This window comes from Cinclus cinclus, chromosome 2 (assembly GCF_963662255.1).
Source record: "Cinclus cinclus chromosome 2, bCinCin1.1, whole genome shotgun sequence".
In the NCBI taxonomy this organism is placed as follows: domain Eukaryota; kingdom Metazoa; phylum Chordata; class Aves; order Passeriformes; family Cinclidae; genus Cinclus; species Cinclus cinclus.
The window spans coordinates 114,918,964-114,941,061 of record NC_085047.1 but is presented as its reverse complement, the minus strand read 5'-3'; the positions used below and the strand labels follow the sequence as shown (position 1 = coordinate 114,941,061).

Sequence of the window (22,098 nt, the reverse complement as noted above, 5' to 3'; positions counted from 1 at the left end):
GTGGAAGTGCAGGGTATGAGCTCAATAAGCAAAATGCAGTAATAAATGTCCCTTTCAGCCTTGCAGAGCAGCTCTGGCACCCAGCTTCCCAGAAACAGAGAGGGCAAGATCCCAGCAGTCTGTTCAGACTTGTCTGTGTGGAAAGAGCCAGGGATGGTTTGCACAGTAAGAATGAGGAAAGGGTTTGTGGGTGGGAAGAGCATCACAGCACAGACAGGTTCTAAATGCTTAACTGCTCTTCCAGTGTTTGAAGATACTTTGGAGCAACAATGTGCCAGCAGGGAGGCATTCTAAAGTATTTTGTACTGCCCTGCTGAAGAGAAGCCATTCATAAAAAAAAATAAAATAATAAAAGCAGGACAGGTTTCTGGGAAACCTTTCTCCTTTTTTTTTTTTTTTTCCTTCCCAGCTGTGCATAAACCATATTGCTGAGCACAAAAATGAAAATTTCATGATGTGAGGTGTTTATTAATTTCTTCCTGAAAGAGCACTTTGGTGTACTTGAAGGATGTGCATGGTGAAGGCCCCTGCTCATCCCCAGAGCCCAGGGCAGAGGCTGGAGGGCAGGATTTTGGAAGGGTGGATGCTCACTTGCTGTGTGTTCACTGCTCACACCCTTGCAGGATGTGCTTTTTCTCCCCTTGGAGGCCTTGGGAATCACTGGGAGCTTCTCCATTAATTTAATAAGCTTTGAGTCATCTTTTGCCTCCATTCTGCCTTCTTGGTTGTTTTTCTATTTCTTTACATCGGTGTAGTTCCGAAGGCTCCTCTGTGTAAATCCATAATTACTGCAAAGCCTTGCACCCTGTCCTGGGGAACAACAACATTCCTGGACAAATCTCCCTCAGAAACAACACACACGAGACTTCTCCAGCTTTAATTCATCTTCCATGCCCAGCAGGCAGCAGCCTAGGAGAGACAGATGGATTTGGGCTGTCGCTTCCTTACCACTGCTCTGTGAATTGTTGTTGGCCTGGCCCTGCTGGGAGTGATGTAAAACCCATCCTGGCTTGACCAGTGCACCCTTCAGCCCTCCCTGTGCTGGCCCAGGATGTGCCCCTGCTTTCACCTGCTCCTGGTACCCGAACTGGGAAAAGTGACCATTCCCAGGGCTGCCCTGTGCTGATGGGTGGCTCCAAGGTGGCAGCTGAAGGCACAGCTTTGGGAGCTGATTTTGACTCGAGGGTGTGTGTACAGCTCTCTTGCCTCAGTCTTTTTGTGATAAAACCCAAAAATGTGTAAGTTTAGCTTTTCAAGCCTGTGTGTCACCACACCGTGGTGGGTCCTAGCACTGAAGGGCTCGTTTTGGAGCCCAGGGCAGCAGTGTCCAGCTGTGTGGCTATGCCAGAGGCAATGCACCCTTTTTCAGCCTCTCCTTCCCTGCCTCCCTCCTCTCCTGCTCCTCTTGGATTCCATAACTCAGCCACCGAGGCGGATTTTGCAGCCTGACAGTTGTACAGCATAACCTGGTGCACAGCCCAGAGGGAGGAGGATGTTCATGCTACGCAGAGCACTGAGAATTCAGGAGGCACTTTTGTAACCTACTGAACCACATCAGACCTAGGAAAGATCTGAAGATTATGCAGCCCTCCTCAATGTTTTCTTTCCTCACCCCGGGCTTTTCATTTTTCCGATGCCAAGCTTGCTAATGGTTTTTTTGCTGGTTGAAAAAACAGCTCAAGTTCTGCCCCCGTATCGGAGTGGCAGCGAAACATGCGTGAGGATTTGCTCCAGTGGCAAAGCCATATCTGATTGGGGAAAAAAAAAAAAAAAATGAAAACAGCTGAGGCCCTTGGAACAAGTCATGCTCCTGTACGCTTTTAATCACTTGTGTCTGCCAAGAGAGATCTTGCACAAGCAAAGCTGGCTCCATGCAAGAGGAACATTTTTGCGTGTATGCAAGCTGGCTCCCTGGTAATGTGCTCCTTGGAAGCAGTGGCAATGTGCTGGTTAGATCCCTGGCTGCTGGAATTACCTTAATGTCAAGGTGTTCATGCTTGGTGGTTTGGTATGTAGCTCTGTGTTTTATTGGCTTTGTCTGCGCTGAACTTCCATATGCTCTGAGGGGGAGTCTCCTCTGGCTGCTCCAAAAGGGCTGGTGAGGGAAGGAGGTAATTCAGAGGGCATTAGAATGCTAGACAAGCCTGAGACAATTTCATTTTCTTCCTTCTTGAAGTATGTTTCCTTAACTCTACTTCAGCTCAGTTTTATTTGCAGCTCCACTCTGATTTACAGTAATAAAAAGTAATTTGTCAGTTATGGATCTGACAGAAGAATTTATTTTAATTGAAAAATGCATATTACTCTTATTATTTAAGCTTGTTTGCTCATATTAACTTACTGCGGTAGATGTGCTTTGTGATTTAGAGTGAGCATAAACCAAACAAACCAGCGTATTTTGGCTGAGGTGCTGGGGCTGATTGTCAGGGCAGAGAGTGTGAGGTGCCTCTATAAGATGGGAAATAGCAATGCAGGTACTATAATGTTTTTTTTACACATACACACACCCATAAAAATTTGATTTTGGGACATTATAGTGGTCACTTTACTCAGGAAGCAGTAGGCAAGTCGGGGCAGGAGAGAATCCTCATCCGAAGCCCTTTTTTCCTTTTTTCTGATGGTTTCATCAGAGTTTCTTCCCCCAGGTGATTTCTGCTGGCTGCTGCCAGTGATAAGGAAGGTGAATAGAGGCAGCATGACAGATCCTCTCTTCCCATGTCAGTGTGGCAGAGAAGGGAAGTATTTCTGCAGGGAAAGGAAACCAAGAGGAATTTCCCTGGGGAGGAAAAGAGCACTAGAGGAATTCAGGATCACACAGGAAAGTGATGTGAGAGAAAAAAAAAAAAAGAAATAGGAAGCAAATCAACACAAAAAAATACCCTGCCACCAAAAAAAGCACATGAAATTGGCTGGGATCCATTTCAGGAAGTGGCTGTAAAGCTGAATAACTTTGTCACAAATCAAGGGAGGACACAAAAGATGATGGGGGAGCTCTGAAAATCCTCTTGCACCTATGTCAGACTCCAAAATTTCCCACTCTGCCACATGTGGAGATCAATATTACACCTGGGGACAGTGGAGATGGACAGTGTGGACCAGCCTTGGCTGTGAGCTGGAGCAGTCTGGAGTATGCCAGACTTGTCCAGGGCTGCACCAAAGCTTCACTTCTAAGCATAAAACCTGAAATGGCAAATTTTACAGCTGTCCCTCTCTCTGTTGGTGCAGCCCAGGGAAGAGACTGTGCCTTGAAAATTCCTTCCTACTTCCCATCTTTTGGGGGGAATTCTCCTGCATGGCATTTTGGTGTTGCATGCGTGGTACTGCCCTTTGGCACGTCTGGAAATGTGGCAGGCTCCAGTTTCAGGATTCTTTTCTTTTGGGGCTCTTGGACATGGAACAACCTATTCCAGGGCAGAGCAGAGAGAGGGCAAGGACTCTTACCAGGCCCTTGGGAGGGATGAATCTTTTCCTTCTCTGGGAGGGTGGGCAGATCCTGGCACAGAATTCCCAGAGCAGCTGTGGCTGCCCCTGGATCCCTGGAATGTTCAGTTCCAGGTTGGACACTGGGGCTGGGAGCAGCCTGGGACAGTGGAAGGTGTCCCTGCCATGGCAGGGATGGCATTGGATGGTTTCAAGTTCCATTCCAACCCAAACTATTCCATGATCCTCTAACTGCTGTTATTCCCGCTGCATCCCACACACGTACCTGCTGCAGGATCCAGGGTTTCCTGGGCATGGCAGAGCCATGGTGAGTGTGGAGAGCTGAGTGTCCTTGGGCCATCCCTGACCTTGGACAGGCAACTCTGACCTTCAGACATCCTGGAAGCCCTGTCCCTGCCCCACCAGCTGGAGCTCCAAGGAGGGAAGGTGGAACCTTGGCTGTCCCCATCCCTGTGACCTCCAGGGAGGGAAGGAAGAGCTGTCAGCCCTGGGAATTGCTCTTGGTGTCCAGCTAGGCTGAGCAAGAGGGTGGGATGAGGATGTGCCACCAACACTGGAGCAGACATCCCAGCTATCTCCTGGCATGGCAATTTGTGCCAGGAAAACTTGTTCTGGTGCTGTGGAAGTACTGGCTAAGGGGAAGTGTGCTTGAGAGGGAGAGGTGTACTGACTTCAGGACAGACTTTTGGGCATATTTTAAATCCTAAATGTCCTGTCCAGGGAGAGGCTTGGTGTGGGGAATAGAACCTCTTCCCTAAGGATCATGCACCTGCCTGAAGATTTCCCATCAGAGGCTGCACATCTTTACCTGCCCCTGAGAACAGTGCTGGGGTTTGGGTTGGCCTGAGGAGCAGTTCCATGTGCAGCCCTTCCCAGCCCTACCCCTCCCAGCCCCCACATTTCCTCCCGTTGTTCTTTTTCAGATCACTTGAAGGTTTTTTCCTGTTTATCATCCGGACATGCTGCGCTCTGCGTGTTGATTTGACTGTCACATAAGGGATCTCCTACTGGGATCATGGATGCACTCCTTTCTTTTATAAATATATATCTGTGGCAATGGTTCATAGCTGTGAAGGAGAAATGTTGGTGATTAAACCAAAACTGGAATGAGTTACAGTTGTTAACGGGGGCTAAGTTTAATTACCTTTTCCCAGAAAACCTGCACCAGTGTGATGAGTACAGTCACAAACAAAAATTCTCCTTAATTGACATAACAGGAAAGGTACTTCAGTGAGCAATTATGCTGATGTCCTGGGCTGGCACATGTGTGTCCCACAAATATATCTTGTACTTCCTGCAAAATTCTTTTAAGTAGCTATAAGGAAGACATTATTTTTTTTCTTTTAAATTTTTTTTTCCAGCATTTGGCGAGAACTAATCACTGACTTGGAGGCTCTTTTTTGAGGAAAACAATGGGACAAAACAATGTCTTTTTTTGTAAGACCTGCCAAAGCACAAAGGATGCATGGGATGTTTTTTTTCTTTGTTGCTTTTGTCAGCAGGAAGTTTTGTTGTTGGGAACGAGTATAACATGCACTGTCCTTGCTCTACGTAATCGCTGTCTGGTCCTGCGAGCTGGGTCCCGTCTGTGCCTCTCCAGCTGGCAAAGAGCAGAGCTCTGCCTCACCCTGGGGGCTCTGCCCAGCCCTGGGTGCCCTCTCCATCCAGACTGATGCCCAGTAAACAAATCCAGGAGTCAGATGCTCCAATGATTGCTGGGGTCACGCAGGTTGGGGCCCACATTTAAAATGCTGATTTTGTGAATTACTTCCTTTTTTTTTTAATTTTTTTTTTTTTTCCATCAGAGGGTTTAAAATGTGGGAGTGCTGTCCAGTGCAGACAGCTTCAGAGTGTTGCACCCAGGTGTAAATATTCCAGACCTCGTCTTTGATGTGCTCAGGTCTGCTTTGTTTCCCTCTAAGTTAGTTGTAGGTCCGTCACAAAGAGCCAGATCCGACTGAGTAAATCACTTGTGGAAGTTAATTGTTCCCAGTGAAAGCTGGTCTGGCTCATTCTGCCTCCGTCGCAGGAAGGGACAGAGGTGGTGAGCTGGATCTGCGTTCTGAGCCCAGCGACTTTAATTCTGATCAGATGTCTCTCTTCAGGGCGTTAAAGAAAACCTGCTCACTAATCAAAAAGAGCCTCTTCTCTAGACAAACGTAAGGAAAGAAAAAAATATTTAATGCCTTTTACAGAAATAAAGTACTGATATAAAATTTCAGCTTTGACAAATTTCTTTTGCAGGCTATCATAAAAGAAACCTACTTCTCCATACTTGGCAGGCGCCAGAATCAAAGAATGATTTTTTTTTTTTTTTCCCCTGGAAAAAAAAAACCCAACAAATTATTTGTAATGTCAGATACTGTACGGTGGTAACTTTATATTCCAGCTGTTTTTTTTCACTATTGCTGTGCTTAGATTATGTTTGTGCCTCTCTCCATCAACATTTTCAAACACTCCTCAGAGTCAGCTCTGGCTCCATGAAGTAACAGCTTTCTTTTCTTCTCTCCCCAGGACTGAAGCAGTGAGGATGGAGCCCACCAAGATCAACATGTCCCGCGTGCCCCTGGTCAGCGGAGGCATCGACAGCGCCATGCTCAAGGCACACAAACCCCGCGTGATGTCCAAGAGCGGCCACAGCAACGTCAGGATAGACAAGGTCGATGGCATTTACCTGCTCTACCTGCAGGATCTGTGGACCACAGTCATAGACATGAAGTGGAGGTACAAACTCACCCTGTTTGCTGCTACTTTTGTCATGACCTGGTTCCTCTTCGGGGTGATCTACTACGCCATCGCTTTCCTTCACGGGGACTTGGAGATGAACAAGTTCTCCCCAAAGCGGGAGCCGTGCGTGAAGAATGTGGATTCCCTGACTGGGGCATTCCTCTTCTCCCTGGAGTCCCAGACAACCATTGGCTATGGATTTCGTTTCATCACAGAGGAGTGTCCCCATGCCATTTTCTTGCTCGTGGCCCAGCTGGTCATCACCACCCTGATTGAGATCTTCATCACAGGTACCTTCTTGGCCAAGATCGCCAGGCCGAAGAAAAGGGCAGAGACGATTAAATTCAGCCACTGTGCTGTCATCACCAAACACAACGGGGAGCTTTGCCTGGTGATCAGAGTGGCAAACATGAGGAAGAGCCTCCTGATACAGTGCCAGCTCTCTGGGAAGCTTCTTCAGACCTACGAAACCAAAGAAGGGGAGAGGATTCTGCTGAACCAAGCCAGTGTCAAATTCAACGTTGACTCCTCTTCAGAGAGTCCATTTCTCATTTTGCCTTTAACCTTCTACCACATTTTGGATGAAAGCAGCCCTCTCAGAGACCTCACACCTCAAAACCTCAAGGAGAAGGACTTTGAGCTTGTGGTGCTCCTGAATGCCACGGTGGAGTCCACCAGTGCTGTCTGCCAGAGCAGGACTTCCTACATCCCCGAGGAGATCCACTGGGGCTACGAGTTCGTGCCTGTGGTTTCCCTCTCTCCAAATGGAAAGTACGTGGCAGATTTCAGCCAGTTTGAGAAGATCAGGAGAAGCACAGATTCTACTTTTTATAGTATGGACTCTGAAAAGCAAAAGCTGGAGGAGAAATACAGGCAGGAGGACCAAAGAGACAGGGAACTGAGAACAATGTTGTTACAGCAGAGTAATGTTTGATTGGATGGACAAACTATTCTGAATAATCCTTTTGCTGCAAACTGAAACAAACGTATTTTCTGTGCTGTATGTCTGCTGTGAAACCAGAAGTGAAGTCCTTTTCAGGATTATTTCCTTTTCAGTCCTATTTCAACAAATAGCTTTGGTATACAGTAAATCTACTCCTTTGGCCGAGTTGTTAATCAAGTATTTTGTAATTAGGCAGGATTTCTTTGTTCCCGATCATGACTTAGCAAAATTGGGTTTGTCTTAAACCTTTGCTTTATGCCACCACTGAAAGCAGACACGGCACTTTCCGTTTGGAAAGTGAAACTGGACTCACTGTGCTGATTCCCTCAAATATTTATTTGACGTGTTTTTACTGTGAACATGCAGGGACAGCACACAGCACTGCAGGAGGAAAGCATGCTCCTTTGAAATCTGTATCTTTAAAACATATATTCTTGTACCAGGGATCACCTGCGTGGGGATTCCTGGCACTGAAAGTAAGTTGATTGAAGAGACAGATGGTTGGATGTGGGAAGAGCTTCAGGGAGGGGTTAAACTCCCTCTTAAATCTCGAAGGAGGGTGACAGAGCAGTGCTGGGTGGTGGGGAGGGGAACTCGCTCTCTGCCTCTGCTGCTCAGAGCTCGTTTTGTGATTGTTTTAGGATCACTCACTTTTTTTAACCTTGCTAATGCCTGATTTATATCTGATAGCTAAAAGGGGAGAGGAGGGCAAGACACACACAGGATCACAACAGTAATCAACTAAGGTTATAGCTGGCTTTGAGATACCTGTTTTTTATCCAATGTAAATAGTTTGTAGCAGCAGCATAACAATACAATTCTACAGATTGCTTGCTTTGCTCCGGACCGTATTTAATTTTGGTTAAAAGAAAGCTGTGTAATATCTGTAGACAATATTTACTTTTTTTCTGGCAGCCATAAAGGACGAGCGTTCCTTTCATCCAAATCAATTTTGGTCTACTAAAACCATTCCATTAATAAATGAATTTAATTTGAGCAGTTCCTGATCTCTTTGTGACATGGGGAGAGGGTGAAGTACCCCAGAGATATTGAAAGAGCTAAGTGCTTGGAGCGGGCATTTGGCTCTGGCACAGAGCCTTGGGAATGCTGCAGGTCACTGCAGTGGCCAGAGGAGAGGTAGAAAACCAAGTAGCAGGGATGTCCATGTAGTATCTCTGTTGTAGAGGGTTTTTTAATGGGAATTTGAAATTATTTCTGACTCGTCACTTTGGCAGCTCTCTGAGCTCTAGAGACTCTGGTCCTCTAAAGCTTTGGCAAGGAAAAGATGTTTTAAATGGGTCTGGCCTGAGAGCCACCCAATGGGCTGGCAATGATGAGAGGATGGGGGTGTTGGAACCAGATGATCTTTAAGGTCCTTTTCAACCCCAGCTGTCTGTGATTCTGTGACTTTTATCATCACTGCACTTTGGTTTTGTTTTTTTTTCTTTTTTACCAGGGCTGTGCTGAGCGTCCCAGCACCGTGTGGCCTGGTGGAAGGCAGTGCTGCAGTCTGCCACACAATATTCTATAAAGCAAATAAATCCAGTTTGCAGCCTAAAGAGGCACACAGCAAGCTGAGCACAGAGGTGGCACCAGGAATGGATGTCAGGAATAAAGGAGCACACACTACAGGGGCCTGTGGGGTGTCTGTGAGTGGGGCAGGATGGTGGTGATGAGGAGGGGCATGAGAGGCTTACAGCTGCTGATTTATGTAATTTTTTTATCTCTCCTGTTGGGGAAATCATAAATAGAATCATAGGATCATGGAATGGTATGGATTGGAAGTGATCATCTTCCACTGGACCAGGCTGCTCCAAGCCCCATCCAAGCTGGCCTTGGACTCTTCCAAGAAACCAGGGCAGCCACAGCTTCATTGGGCAGCCTGGGCAACATCCAGGTACTTGTTTGAAAAGAGAAACTTAGTCCACAGTTTCTCTCCCCACTACAGAGTGAACAAGTTCCCTCAAGCCACTGTAGGCAGGGCCTGCCTGGTATTTGTGGAAAGCATTTCCAGGGTGTTTTATGCTATGCTATGTGGTAACACAGGTTTGCAACCCCATAGAGAGGATGTAAGTGTTTAAATTACAGATTGTTCATTTCAAATTTTCCATCGCTTTTCCTGATTCCTTGTTTTATCCCACACATAAATTGTGAGTGCTCCAAGAAGTTTTGCAGTTACTTCATCCATCTGAGGTTTGTGTCCTGCTTTGGGATGCTTTGGGATGCTGAGGTGAAAGTGCACGGGTATCTTAACTCTTCATCTGCAAAGCCCTAGTTCCCTGGTTTTGATAATCAAACAAGCAGCCCTATGTTGTGTTTTTTGTTTTTTTTTTTTTTTTTTATCCAGATAAGGACTCAGATAATTCCTAAAATAATTGTCACAGCTGTGCATTGACTATAGAACAGCTTCACCGAGAGCTGGTGAGCTGGTTCTTTTCCAGAAACATCTGATTATGACCTGATCCCTTTGTACATCAATCCCAAAGTTCAGTCACTGTGCTCCCTAAGATATTCCAGTCATCAGATTATCCTGGAAGAAACAAGTGTCTTAAAGCTTCTTAAAGAAAAATGTTGGAAAGGAAAGGAAAGGAAAGGAAAGGAAAGGAAAGGAAAGGAAAGGAAAGGAAAGGAAAGGAAAGGAAAGGAAAGGAAAGGAAAGGAAAGGAAAGGAAAGGAAAGGAAAGGAAAGGAAAGGAAAGGAAGAAAGAAAGAAAGAATTTTTTTTTCTGACCTTTTGGTCAGAGGAGAGGAGAGGAGAGGAGAGGAGAGGAGAGGAGAGGAGAGGAGAGGAGAGGAGAGGAGAGGAGAGGAGAGGAGAGGAGAGGAGAGGAGAGGAGAGGAGAGGAGAGGAGAGGAGAGGAGAGGAGAGGAGAGGAGAGGAAGTTTTTTTAAAAAGAGAAAGAATAAAGGTGTTTCTCCACAACTCCCTGACAGGAGGGGCAGCGAGGTGGGGCTGGGCTCTATTCTGTGTGCCAAGGGAAGGAATGAGAAGAAAAGCCTTAAACTGCTCCAGTGGAGGCTCAGATTGGATACTGAAAAAAGAAAAATCAGAGAAACAGTGGTCAGGCATTGAAATGAGCTGCCAGGGATGTGGTAGAGCCACTGGACACTCTGGGAGTGTCCAGGAGGAATCTGGCTGTGGCTCGTGGGGACAGGGTTTGGGTGATGCTGGTGGTGCTGGGTGATGGTGGGACTGGATGATTTTAAGGTCTCTTCCAATGTTGATAATTCTCTGAAAACACTGCAAATCTTTTACAAAATCAAGACAAATCTTCATTAGGTGGTGACAGACCACACAGTAGTGTTACATACTTGCATTAAAATAATATTTATTGACTTCAGCTTGAGAAAGCAGCCTTGGTGTGGAAAGAGCTGATGTTTTCCCTCCTGCTGTTGTGCAGGTGTGACTTCCACTGCTCTTTTCAAGTGGAGCAGGACAATCAGCAGCAGTGGGAAAGGTCAGGACGTGTGGATCTGATAGGAACCAGCAGCAAACCACCTCCTCTCACTGCTTGTGGCAACCTCAGCTCTGGGGATTTACCTTGTCTGAGGGGGAATATCATGGGGAGCCAAAAAGGCAAAACTTTGGTGAGCATCCCAAAGCTGCCTCACTCATGAGCAAGGACTGTTGAATCTGAATTTAAAATTTCAGGGTCTAAAAAAAGCAGGAGAATCCCATTTCCTTGCATGAACAAAGGCTTGAAAGCGTCTAAAAAGTAAATCCTCCATTCCAGACACTATTTAAAAGTCAGACTTTTTAAAAATCCAGTCACTTACTTTTAAAAAATTTACTGAGGAATATAACAAACTTGCATTTCTTTTATTTATGAGCTATCAGTGAGCAGAACATTTTTAGAGTGGTTTTATTGTTTGGACTTTACAGCCCACAAATGAGTGAGAACTTATTTCACCTCATGGACTATTTGCTTTGGCTTTGGCTTCAATAATTCATTGTTCTCTTTTTCTTTTATTTTTTTTTAATTTATTTATTTTTTCTCTGTAGGTAGGTAATTAAATAAGCATAGTTTCACTTCTGTTCCTTCCTTGAAGTAGATGAGTGTGCCAGAGTCAAATCCACCATCCCTCATTAATGTTTCACTTTGTCTTCCAAAGGGACGACAATGTCTGTGGGAAGCCAAGGATTTGACAGGGGAACAGAGTGGTCTCCAGTAAAACATGTTTCTCCAATTTTCTAGCTAGAATTAGGATGGAAAATAGCCATTAGGTGTAAAATATACTGGGGGAGGGGCTGGGAAAACAGAGAAAAAAAAAACCCAAACACTGACACACACATCCATATGACTGAACATTTGCTACTTCCATAGGATGCCAGGTTAAAAAAAAAAAAAATCAACTCCCAGATTTGCAGAGATGACTCAAAGCTCTGTCAAAAAAGTGAATGCAAGTCCTGTATTTGAGCAAATGTTCCTGATGCCTTGGGAGTGTGTTTGCTCAGTGTCAGCCTGATGACAGGCTGAGCTTGTGAGGGAACAGGTAAGACTCTGTGATGACTCTGACAAATCCATGATGGAGAGTTTTAAAAAGCTCAGTGTGTGCTCCAGCTCTCACTTATCCACTGTCATTGTCCTGCTTGGCTGTGTCCTGCTTGCCCTCCTGTTGCTGGGATTATGTGAATAAAGGAATCTTCCCCTGCCTCGCCTGCTCAGCTTCCAGCAGAAACTCCCTGCAAATATGAGATTATCAGAGCAGAGCCCTTTCAGTGCCAGAGGTACTGCTGGAACATCCTGCACCCCTGGGGCCTGAAAGGAGCATTTCCAGGATGTCACATACTGCCCTTCAGGGCTGCTCTGTCCTGTGTCAGAACACGGAACAGGGGGAAGGCAATTCCACCAGCAGCACAACTTGCAGGGGATTTTTGCATCTCCTCCCAACATTTTACTTTTTAGGCACATTCATGCACTTGTACACACAGGGAAATGGGTTTCACTGCTCTCTTTAGACCCTGAAATTTTAAATTCCTCAGTGCTGGCGGTGGTCCTCACCAGGTCACAGTTTTTATTAAATTCCTTCTTTAGCATTCCCTGAAAACATTTCTCCACACACACCGTGATATGATGGCTGTCACTAATTACACTGAGAGGAGGGAAGTGTTCAAGGAAATACGAGTACAAAAGACATTTTGCCATCAATTATTCCCTGTGGAAATAATAATAATAATAATAATTATTATTATTATTATTATTATCCCCATCCCTGCTCTACCTATCTGCTCTGCTCTGCCCAGGATCAGCATCCTCAGGACCAGCAGCACAATGGAGCAATTCCTGGCACTCCCAAAGCTCCAGCTGAAATTCAAGTGTCTGACAGGCTCTGAGGGAACCGAAACCAGCTCATGGAGTTTTGTTGGTGCTGAGGTCCTACACTGTGGAAATACTCTGCTGATTTTCAAGCAGAAAAAAAGTGTCCAATGGGTGCAGCAATATGAAACTTTCATTGGTCACCCTCCCTGGATATCTACTCTCTTTGGGGAACACACCAAGCTCAGACTAAAATGTTGAGTTTTTATACATTAAAAAGGACTTAACAGAGGTCAGATGGCTCCAGGACTCAATACTGGCTTTTGCAGTACAAATTGTTCTCTCTCATAGACAAATCTCAATGTTTTTTCCCTTCTCCTGCCCATATTAGGCATCTGATTATCCAGTGTTGGTTAGGATCATTATTTATTTATCTTTCCTTTGCAAAGACGTATACTTGAACCATGTGTAGAGTATGACTTCATTTAACAACTGTGCTTAGGCAACAATCTGCAAGTTAGGTAATTATTACTCATTCCTCACAGGATGAAATGGGTAAAATGGTCTGAGAAATGTACCCTTCCAAAATAAGAAATATCTGAAAATAAATATCAAAGTCCAAAATCTGGGATGAATTAGGTGATTCATGCAAAGTGACTGATCTCGCCAGTTATCGAATTAAAAAACAACAACCCAGATGGTTATTTTCAGAAAAAAAATAAAATCCTAAATGCTGCCCTGATGGCAGCAGAAAAAGTCCAGGAAGAACAGTGTACACCATAACTGCCTCTGAAAGGTGCTTGCTGTAAGTCAGGAGAGTTTTCCAGTGGGAAGCTGCAGAGAAACAGCTGCTTTTCTGTGAAGAACACAGGTTTTAGGGAATGCTGGCTTCCCAAAGTGTGTGCAGCTGATATTTGTGTGACAGAACCCCTCTGGTTTCCATGCAGCACCATCAGGTGTCTGGGGAAGGTCAGAGCAGAGGTTCTGTAATTCCTAATGAGGAATTCCCAATTTCTTCTTCCCTCCCCTCTGCTCTTTTCCATGGGTTCAGAGCTGTTCTGTACCTCAAATGCCCTGAAAAAGCACTGAACAACAAATGAGAGCCCTATGAACTCTGCATGAACATGAAACATCTCTAAAACTGCAGATTTGAATGTATAATATGACAGTTTATGGCTGAAAAAATCAGGAAATCACTTTCCAAAAGACAGACAAGGAAGAGGGGGAGAAATAAATATCTTCCCTAAGTGTGGAGCACTTCAGAGCTGGGACTTGCATTCCACTCCAAATGAGCTGCACCTAAGTATAAGGAAAGTTGTGTTTTCTTTCTAGAAAATTGTCCAAAATCCACTTTCTTTACCTATTCCTGGGTGAATATGACAGCTGATCTTTTCTCCTGCAACCAGAGTGTTTGAAAGCCAGAACAGACACTCCAAACCAATGTTTTGAAACCCAGAAATTCTGATACATTGAAGAAAAGTTTACTCAGCTGTGAAATGCCCATTAATGAAACACTGATTGCTTTACCCCGGCAATTTTATTTATACAAACCTCACAAACCCTCACAAAAATCTTTCGTTGTGAGAGAAAATAACCAAGCTGAGTTTATTCCCTGATAGGCTTCTTCCATTCCTCACTTGTACAGCAAAATGTATTCACATGGAGTTATTCCAGCACAGTCATTTAACAGCTCCAAGTAACTCAGTCCACAGTGGCAGTGCCTATGGATGTTGGGGGACTGGAATGTGGGTGTCTTTCCCTGCCTCAGCTACACTGAGCAATTCCAGCAGAAATAAAAAAGAAATAATCACATTGCCACATGACTAGCTCCATTTTACCGCACTCATACTCTAAATTTACAGCTCCTCTTATTCCAGATGCGTTTATTTGCATGTGCAGACAAGCCCCAGACTGCGAGGAACTGCTCCAGCTTCCCTCATGGAAGTGGTCCTTCCCAGGAATTCTTTCTGGGTGTTAATGTCACTGAAATCCAGAGGCCAAATTCTTGGCTCCACGGTTCCCTTTCTCTGCAGCATCCTGGCTTTGCAAAGAGGTCATAAAAATGATCCAAAAAGCCAGCTGAACCTTTTCTCTGGCACAGAGGGAAGGATCATCAAGACCAGGCTGTTTCCACTGGAAAAATGAGCTTCATTTTGTTCAAGAGACGAATGAGCTGCAATGAAATTTTACAACTCCTATAATAAGCCCATTATGAAGATTGTGACAAAAAAAAAAAAAATCCAACAAAAAAATCAAAAAAGTTTTAAACTTCCAGGAGTTTCATGCTAACCCAGAAGAATTTCAGCCAGCTCTCATTCTGTTTGGTGACGATCAGTCAGTGTCAGATACAGGTTTGTTTAAACATTATATTTTACAGCCCTAAATTTGGCTTTTTAGCTGGAATTTGAACTTAGACTTCACTGCTTGGTCAGTGATTGAACTGGTATTTCACAAGTTTTATGCGGACTTTCATATTCTGAAAGTGCCTATTTTTAAACCTGCTTTGTGACACCACCATCCCATTACCAAAGAGTCATCTCATACCTGAGTACAGCTGCTAAAGAACAGCAGCTCTGCCTGGTTTTGCTTTTGCTGCCCTTTGGAACAGGAGGTTTTTAGTGCTTCATTAAGGCAGTCAAAGCGATTTACTGCCATTCCTCTTCGTGGCTGGGCAGCTGAGGCACAGAAGAACAAAACATCAAGGGTAACTCAGCAGATCAAAGCTGCGGGTGTCCATACCAGGTGTCAAAGCTGAGTTTTAGTTCAATGAGGTCACAGTTAGGTCAAATTAGGCATTTTTAGTACATTTGATGCTACCTGAGAGGTGTGTGTGAGATCTTTTATCTCTTCCAGGTGCCTTACAGATAATTTCGTTCCCAACCCCCCTGGGCAGGGACACCTTCCACTGTCCCAGGTGCTCCCAGCCCCAGTGTCCAACCTGGTCTTGGGCACTGCCAGGGATCCAGGGGCAGCCACAGCTGCTCTGGGAATTCCACCCTGTGCCAGGGCCTCACTCTCAGTTTGCTGGACTTCCTTTAGGAATTTTTTAATTTAGTGGTGACTGGAGCCACTGCACTGCTCAGGTGGATCCTCTCTAAGGCTGGACAGTATTTGAGGATAAAGTTTGATGTCCAGTTTGAGAAGAGCGATCTCAGCAACTTCCTTCTATGAACCAGCCACAAAAATGTGTGATCTTGTCCTCCATCATCCTTCTCCTACTTAACTTGTGCCAGAGAGCTTTCTTGGGAATATTGTGTTCACAGTTAGGCTTAGGGAACAGACAGCTGGCGCAGGGCAAGTACATGTTCATTTATAACCATATCTTTTCTGATGAAGCACCATCCAAAATAGTTTCAATTTTTAGGCAGCTACCGAGAGATTTGAGGGGGTGATGGAAAAACATTCTCCAAGGATTTAAACTACAAACAAACCGAGGGGCTGGCACTAAGTGGAAATGTTCTAAATTGGAGGAGACCAGCTCCAAATGCGGGTTTGGGTTCCAGAAATAGAGTGTTTGCTGCTAGGGATGCATTTCCAGTCCCAGCCTTGGGTCACTACGTGCCACCACCCTGCATGTGTGTGTACATGGTGATCTGTGCTCTAATTCAGCTGCTGGCAAAACACCAAGTACCCCAGACATGATCCAAAGTCCCTTGAAGTCAAGGGCCCTTTCCATCGACTTCAAGGGACCCTGGATCCATGCTGGAGTGATGGTGAGCCAAGCTCACTGCTGGAACAAATGATGGCAACTCCATGGAAGCCAACGTAGCTCCACTTACTTGGGCCAGCAGTGAATCTGGTCTATAAACTTTATTCTGCAGCCATCAGAGACTGCATAATTCATTCAGTGGCTTATAAGTAATCAAATTTTCATGGCCAACAGTGTATCAGCCGTGTTATGGACCCGATTATGTTCTGACTGTATGAAATAGTTCTTGTCCACAATCATTTATTTAAATGCTCCCTCTTCCTTGCTGTTGTTGTTGAAGCTGTTATGGTTCGCTCACTCTCCGTATCGAAAATGCCATTTAATCTCTGAAGCCTTCCTGTTCACACAGTGGCAAGGTAATAAAATTGAATGTATGATTATGAGTCTGGTTTTCATTTATCCAGAGTGTTGGCGGACGACAAATGGGATCACATGACTTGTAAAAGAGCAGGGTGGAAATAACTCTGGACATCACTGGTTCTAGTAAATGTAGCAGCAATTCTGAGCTGGCTCAATGCTCATTTTCAGTTCAGGCATTTGAATTCAGAGGGGACCTTCAAAGAACTGCATTTTGCTTTCCCTTTACCAGAAGATCTCAGTGATGGATGCAAGAAAGTCATGGAGACTGTAATGGCAACATTTATGATCATAAGACCACACAGACAAAAATAATAAATGGGAGAGCATTATGGAGGAGGGCCTGGTATTTCTTCCCCTTTCAGTTGTTTTATTTAAGTCCAAAGGCTGATTGCTTGTTTTATTGGATTTTTTTTTTTCATATTAGCATCCCAACAAATGACCATCATCTGTGGATTGTGGTGAATCAAATGCTCCACAGACTTCCATCTCTTTTTGGCCAGCTGACCAAAAAGCTGTAATCCAGATAACAGATGTCAAGTAGAGTATAGCTTTTTATGAACACATAAAATATATATGAAAATAATTTACTTTACATTTTGGCAAGAGCAGGCAGTGAATATAATCAGGGCCCCAAGAGCACTTGCAAACCTTATGGTAATGTGTGTCTGGACAGGCAGAATTCTGTGGTAGTGCAGAAAAATGGAAGCAAAGGAATATTGCACTATTTCGTTCTTGTTTTTTATAAACACCACCAGTGCCCAACTAGGAGGAAAAACCCTGCTAAAAACACTTATTGAGCCCCCTTTCTTCTGCAAACAAGTTCTTTTTAAATTCTGTAAATAAAGGTATTTTCCGCCAAAGTTCTAATGTAATTTTTTAAGGACTTCTGATTTTGTGTTAAGGTTGAATACCTAGCAATACAAATTTTTTGGACGTTTCTTCCCCTTCAGGCAACAGCCACCCCATGAACAGTTAATGTGGCACTTGGAACGTGAGAGGGGTCTGTGGTGGAGGAAGGAACAAGGTAGTGATGGGTGGAAATCTCTGATAACCCCAATAAAAATGTGCCCTGGTTTCTTTTTCGTAAGCATCATCAGCAAGTGGAAACAATTTACCAGCTGTATCAGGAGCCATGCTAGAGAGATTAGGTTTAATTAATACAGAGTGGTTTATAAGAAACAAGTGATTCAGCCTTGTAATTTCTCATTCATGTCTTCATGGAGGGGAAGGCACAAACTCCAGCATCATTTCCTCTTCTTGCCATTGTTTGCACAATCAGCCTCTGAGGGTGTCCTGGGTATTGCACTGCCTGGAACTGAGCTTGCGGGAACATCAGGGTGATAAATCCTTCTCTCTCCAAAATGAAAATGCTTTCAGGCTGTTAAGAGCCTTCACAATTGCATTTGTGGTAATGTCAGAGTGCCCCAGAAAGGTTTTAGACTGGGGAGATTCACAGTTCAGGATAAAATCTGTTTCACCTTTCTGTCACCCGTGAGGTAGGGACCTACATGGACAACCACAGACAAGTTTGGTGAGATGGCCACTCCATCAGGAGCACAAAACACTGGAACAAATGTCTGGGGATGGTTCAGACCCAGCACTGGGTGTAATTTCAGCTATGCTACTGAAGGTGGAAGTGTCCCCGATTACGGGCTGGGATAGTTGTACTGACACAATCTTCCTATCCTAGAATGGTTGGGGTTGGAAGGAACCTTGAGGACAGCCTAGTTCCTACTCCCTGCCATGGGTCAGGACAGCTTCCAACAGACCAGGCAGCTCAGAGCCCCATCCAGGCTGGCCTAGGACACTTCCAGGGAGTATCTACCTGCACTGTTCTGCTGGCTGATGTCACATGGGTGATTTGAGCCCTACCAGCACATTTGGTGAAGTGCACAGGGACCTCATCACAACTTCCTCAGGAGAGCAAGAGGAGGGGCAGGTACTGATCTCTGTGTGACCAGGGACAGGAGCTGAGGGAGAGGCTGGAGCTGTTCCAGGAGGGTTTAGGTTGGATTTTAGGAAAGGTTCTGCCCTGTCCCAGAGGGTGCTGGCACTGCCCAGGCTCCCCAGGGAATGGGCACAGCCAGAGCTCCAGGAGCTGCCAGGGATGCCCAGGCTGGGATTGCTGGGGGAAATGGGCAGGGACAGGAGTGGGACTGGATGATCCCTGGGGATTTTTTCCAACTCAGGATATTCTGTGATTCAATGAGGGCTCTTGCTACTGACCCCCCCCCTGCTATTTCACAGCCCCATGATAGCACCAAACACCTCTTTAACCACAACCAGTCAGATTATTTTGCTCCAAGGGCAAACCTCACATCACCCTGGCTTTGACTCCGGCACTAATTAGTTTTTTGGGCTGAATGCAGCCCTCACAAGCCTTTCTAACAGCAGAGTGATGAGACCAGTGAAGCTTCTGCTCAAGAAAAGCCCCCCAAGCACCAAGCAGCTTTGGGAAATATTTTTCATGCCTATGACAAGTCAGTTGGAATTTCCAGTCTGCAGCTTCCCCACAGCTGCAGACACCCCTCTGAAATGGGTCTGTCTTGAGGTATTTATAACGTGTCTGTCACCAGGGGAGATGAGCAGCACATGGAAAAGCAGCACCCAGGTTTGCAGCTGATGCAGCTCATCATCCTTTTGTTTCTCTCCCAGGTTCCACACCCTGGAGTTCTTCCCTCCAACCAAGAGCTTGTTACAAACCTTTGCTGCTGGAACCCTGGAAAATGAGAATTTGAAACTTTCTGTGCTGTCAGGCACTGACCCCCAGGAGAGCTCTGCATTTGACCTGAGGCCGTGGAGAGGGCTTCCAAAATGGAATGATGGAGCTGGGATCATGGGGGTGTAGTTTGAATAGAAGTGTGTGATATCACACGGGGGAAAACTTAAGACTTTAAGGGTTTAGAATACAGTAATATATATAAAACAAAATGGAGGTTTTAGGGCGGAGGTTTGTCCTTCTTCTTCACCTTCTTCTTCATAAGTCTGGGTGATCGTATTTAATTGGAATTGAAAAATTCACATTGTGGGTCACGGGTGATTAGTTATTGTGTTAAAAGTAAAAATAATTTAGGTGTCATTTCTTAATTGGACAGTTGGCCCTTAAAAGGCCTTGTAGAGAGAGAGATAGGGCTCCATTTTTAGTTTGTTAGCTTGAAGTGCTGTAGAACTCACAGTTTGTGAGACTGTAATATAGATAAGAACTAATAAACATCCGAGTCCAAACAAGAAATGCTGCCTCGAGCATTTAATCCCTGACCCTGGCAAAAAGAAGATAAAATGAGAGTTTGCCCCTCCAAAAGTTCCCCTGTGGGCAAGCCAGGTGTCTGCCTCCCTGCAGAGCAGCATCCCCTCCACAGAGTAATGGATTTTAAAACTTTGATTTTTCTGTTCAAGAGTTGGGGTAACTTTGGATGCCACAGTGAGCAGGCACATTAGCTCAAGAGTATTTCTACCAGCTCTCCAGACTCTTTCCAAATTAACTCTCAGTGTCTGAATCTCTCAATCTTGGCAGGTGAACACTTTGAAAGGATCACAGGCAAATGCAGAGCATTGCCCTTGGTCCTGCAAAGCCATGAACTGCTTTCCCCTCTAATCTCCTTTCTGACCAATTCCAAAAGTACTTCAACCTGAACTAACTCTTAACAGCCTGATCAGCCATTTCCTTTCCATTTTGTCTGCAGTTTTTATCCCTTCCTTGTGTTCTACCCAATATTTACTTGGTGGAGAGTAATCTTATCTGAAAGATGGAGTTTCTTCTCCTCAGAGTAAATATGCAGCTTGGACTGCTGGTAAATAACCTGTAAAGGAGCTGATAAAGGAAAATCACTCCCAGGCAGTTCTGGTCTCATCCAGATCTGAAGGCAAGGTAAAGACCTGGGACTCCAGAAAGCAGCCAAGGAATTTGAACATTTGTGCTGTTTAATTGGAATATATGTCTGGGCAAAGTCACCCAGGGCTTCCCAAACCAACCCTGCCGTTGGGTTTCGTACTTGCATGTCTGAAGTCTGACAGTTTTGCAAAATATGTTCCGAAAAAAAACACTCAAAGGGGCATTTAGGTTACAAAGAGCTGATAATTTATGGCAAAAGAAACATTCCTGGTCACTCAGCCCACCTGGAAGGTCTCAGCCACAGGGATTTGCTGAACTCCAGGAGCTGGGGGAAGCCTTTTGTGTGAGCTCTGGACAGGGCTGAGTTTTCACACACTGGGGACACTTTGCCCCCCATTTTGGGTTAAAATGTTCACAGGGCAAAATCTCCCAGAGGCAGACAATCCAAAGCATGGAAACATCAGGCAGAAATTGCTGTCCTTCCCTTTTCTTGTTCCTCCCTAAGGTTTCCAACATGAAGAAAACAGAACCTTCAGGGGCTCTTAGCACAGCTCCTCTGGTGCTCCCTTCTAGCTCTGCCCCATTTGCTGAACCCTGCCCTTACAGGATGTTACAGACACAGATTCCACCACTAATTTCCCATGTTTTACCCAAAGATCAGCCTCGTGGGCTCCCAAGGTCTTACCCGCAAAGCAAACAACTTCTTCCACTCCTCTGGCCCTCCACAGCCCCTGTTTCCTTCCGTGCTTGCTTTGCCCACACTGCTGCTCCACAGAGACAATCACAGACCATGGAAAATTCCAAAATTCGCCTGTAGAATTCCTGTGTGTTCTGAGCAGGGGAAGGGGCTGGGTCTGCATCCAGATTAAGTTTAGATTTGGTTTGTGGCTCAGAGCTGACCTGGGACTAGAGTTCATGGTCATAATTGAGGAGTGGAAAACTCATGGATTTGCCTGGTGGGGGATCTTAGTGAAGGATCTTGCTCTCTTCAGATTTGGGGCACAGGGGAAGCAGATCAGGACATGGAGTATCCCCTCAACATCCATTGATTCCCATGGGATGAACAGAGGACCTTGCATTAAGCCCTAGAACAGTCTCTGTGTGAAGCTTCTGGTTTTCTAATTCTTATGCTGAACAGGATGCACTGAGTGGGTTTGCCTGTGGGGACAAAGCCCTGGATATTTAACAGTTATTGTGACTTTTTGCCTCTTTGTGTAACCTAAACTATGGCCTGGGCTGGGATTTGTCCCATTCTAGCTGGGGGAGAGTGATCTTCCACTGCTACACACTCTAAAAGAAGAGGAGGTCTTCAAAACTAATGAGGGTGGCATCTCTTAGCTTAAAGAAGAAACACGTTTTGGCAAAAAGAGCACAACCTGTCCCCAGGCCAGCAGTGTCAGATGAAATCTGCCTCAGGTCCTCCTGGCTGATGTGCTCCAGCACTGCAAGAAACAAATCTGTTTGCTCTTTTTATCAGTGCAGCACACAGCACCAGTTTTCCATTCATGCCATTGTTAATCCAAAAGGGAAAGAAGCCAAACCTTTCACTTTTCCACTGTTGTTAAAGCACAAGAGTTTTATTTGGAGACCCTGAGAACATAATTGTTTAGAGTCTTAAGTAAGATTCCTGTGCTGCCAAAGATATCCATTCAGAAACCACGAACCAGCCCACTGAAGTTCTTAGGACTGGCATAAACATCATGAGACCTTAAACAAAACAATTTTCTCTTTTCTTTCTTTCTTTCTTTCTTTCTTTCTTTCTTTCTTTCTTTCTTTCTTTCTTTCTTTCTTTCTTTCTTTCTCTTGCTCTGCTTTGCTCCTCTTTCCC

At 45.0% G+C, this 22,098-nt stretch overlaps 1 protein-coding gene across 3 annotated transcripts; it reads left to right on the top strand.

Moving 5' to 3' along the window:
* Window positions 1–1,871: 1,871 nt before the first annotated feature.
* KCNJ15 (potassium inwardly rectifying channel subfamily J member 15) lies at window positions 1,872–7,102 on the top strand. 3 transcript variants are annotated; one of them, XM_062515229.1, is made up of 2 exons: window positions 1,872–1,987; window positions 5,956–7,102. In XM_062515229.1, the coding sequence occupies exons 1-2, from the start codon at window positions 1,872–1,874 to the stop codon at window positions 7,100–7,102; spliced, it is 1,263 nt and encodes a 420-aa protein (XP_062371213.1). The 3 variants fall into 3 exon arrangements, with proteins under 3 accessions (XP_062371213.1, XP_062371212.1, XP_062371214.1); XM_062515228.1 differs by having other exon boundaries at window positions 1,872–2,008; XM_062515230.1 differs by lacking the exon at window positions 1,872–1,987 and adding an exon at window positions 4,525–5,600.
* Window positions 7,103–22,098: the final 14,996 nt, after the last annotated feature.